Here is a 1472-nt window from a genome sequence, read left to right on the forward strand (position 1 = left end):
TGGGCACTCGGTAGTTGAGCTTAGGTCGAAACCAATCTTCTCCACAGTCGCGATGCCCCTGTGCCATAATGGTGGTACCCATAAGTGGAGGAGTCTGAAGTTCACTGAAGACATCAGCTATGAAAATGGCTCGGAAGAGATAGCGCAAACAAGCTGCTGTGCTCAGGCTCTGTTCCTCGCTGTCTGAGACCAGTTGGGACAAGTCGAGCTCACAGAACTCCTTGGGGTTCAGAGTGCTGCCCCCAAGGAGGATCAGCACTCGTGGTACCAGGGTCCGGGCAAAGAGGCTCTCCAGGTGGCTGAAGACGCTCTCCAGTTCTGCCAGGGTCTGCTGAGATTTCTTGTTGTTTGCCTCAGCGGCAGACCAAGGTTTCTTCCTCACCGCATCCTCTGCCTGAGGAGATTCTGGGTAGAAGTGTTTAAGTTGCTCATAGGGCAGAGGGAGTTGCTGGCGTTGGTACATGATATGCTTTAGAAGTTCACAAGTAAACCGGCAGCAGCCTTCCTGGCTCACAGGCCCGGAAAACACGACGGGCACAATGCAGTCTCGGGGGCAAAAGCTTTCCGATGGGTTGGGAGGTCCTTGGGCGAGTTCTAGCTCGGAAACTTGCGTCTGCTTGGCCTTGTCAAACCACTCCAAATCGGTGGGTACTGCGGCAGAGGACATCACTTCCGGCTCCGGCGCTGCCATCATTCTAGCATTTAGTAGTTGAAACATGTCAACCTGTATCCCATGAATTTCTGGGGATTTATTTTTCCCCAATGCCTTCACTACAGTTTGAACTTCTTCCTTCATTAGCATTGTCTCTTGATCATATAGTACTTTCAGAAATATTTCAGTGTTGGCCAATTCTTTTTGGTACAGTGATTTTGCAGATTCCCTCCATCTTCCTTTGATACCTCTTGGATTATTAAATATTTTGTTGGTAACACCTCTATAAAGATTTACAGTTGCCAAAGCCCTGTGGGGCACATGTACTCTGTCCTGCCAAGTCTCTGTGAGCCACAATCTACTTGACAATAGTCAAGTCTTTGAACAAACAGAAATAAGACTGGGGAAACACCATTTCTGTGCTTTTAAACATAATTTTCATTACTGCTCCAGTATCAAGAAATTCCTGGGTAGCTCAAGTGATTATGCTCTTGACCACTACTTATAATATTGGAAGTTTAAGTCCCACAGAGGTGCCTCAAACAACAGTCCTGGTGCTCTGTGTTGAGAAGTCACAGCCTTGAAGACACTGGAGCAGCCTCACTCTGACACACAGGGGTCTCCAAAGAGACCATAACTGACATCCAAGCAGATATCTGTACACCCATGTTTATCATGGCTTTATTCACAATAGCAAGGAGTTGGAAACAACCTAAGTGCCCATCAACAAATGAATGAATACAGAAGCTGTGATATATTCACACAATGGAATACTACATTGCATTGAAAAACAAGGAACTCATGAAATATTATTCAAAAT

General features: G+C 46.3%; 1 protein-coding gene across 1 annotated transcript in view; it reads right to left on the reverse strand.

Annotated features, from left to right (window-relative positions):
* The window catches only part of LOC102859642 (MAD2L1-binding protein-like), a 17534-nt gene extending 16840 nt beyond the window's left edge, over nucleotides 1–694 (reverse strand). Inside the window, exon 1 of the mRNA XM_006898313.1 lies at nucleotides 8–694. Coding sequence (XP_006898375.1) covers nucleotides 8–694 — 687 coding nt within the window. The remainder of the gene's footprint in view (nucleotides 1–7) is intronic.
* Nucleotides 695–1472: the final 778 nt, after the last annotated feature.

This window comes from Elephantulus edwardii, unplaced genomic scaffold, assembly GCF_000299155.1.
Source record: "Elephantulus edwardii isolate Elephantulus edwardi_28Jun2011 unplaced genomic scaffold, EleEdw1.0 scaffold00226, whole genome shotgun sequence".
In the NCBI taxonomy this organism is placed as follows: domain Eukaryota; kingdom Metazoa; phylum Chordata; class Mammalia; order Macroscelidea; family Macroscelididae; genus Elephantulus; species Elephantulus edwardii.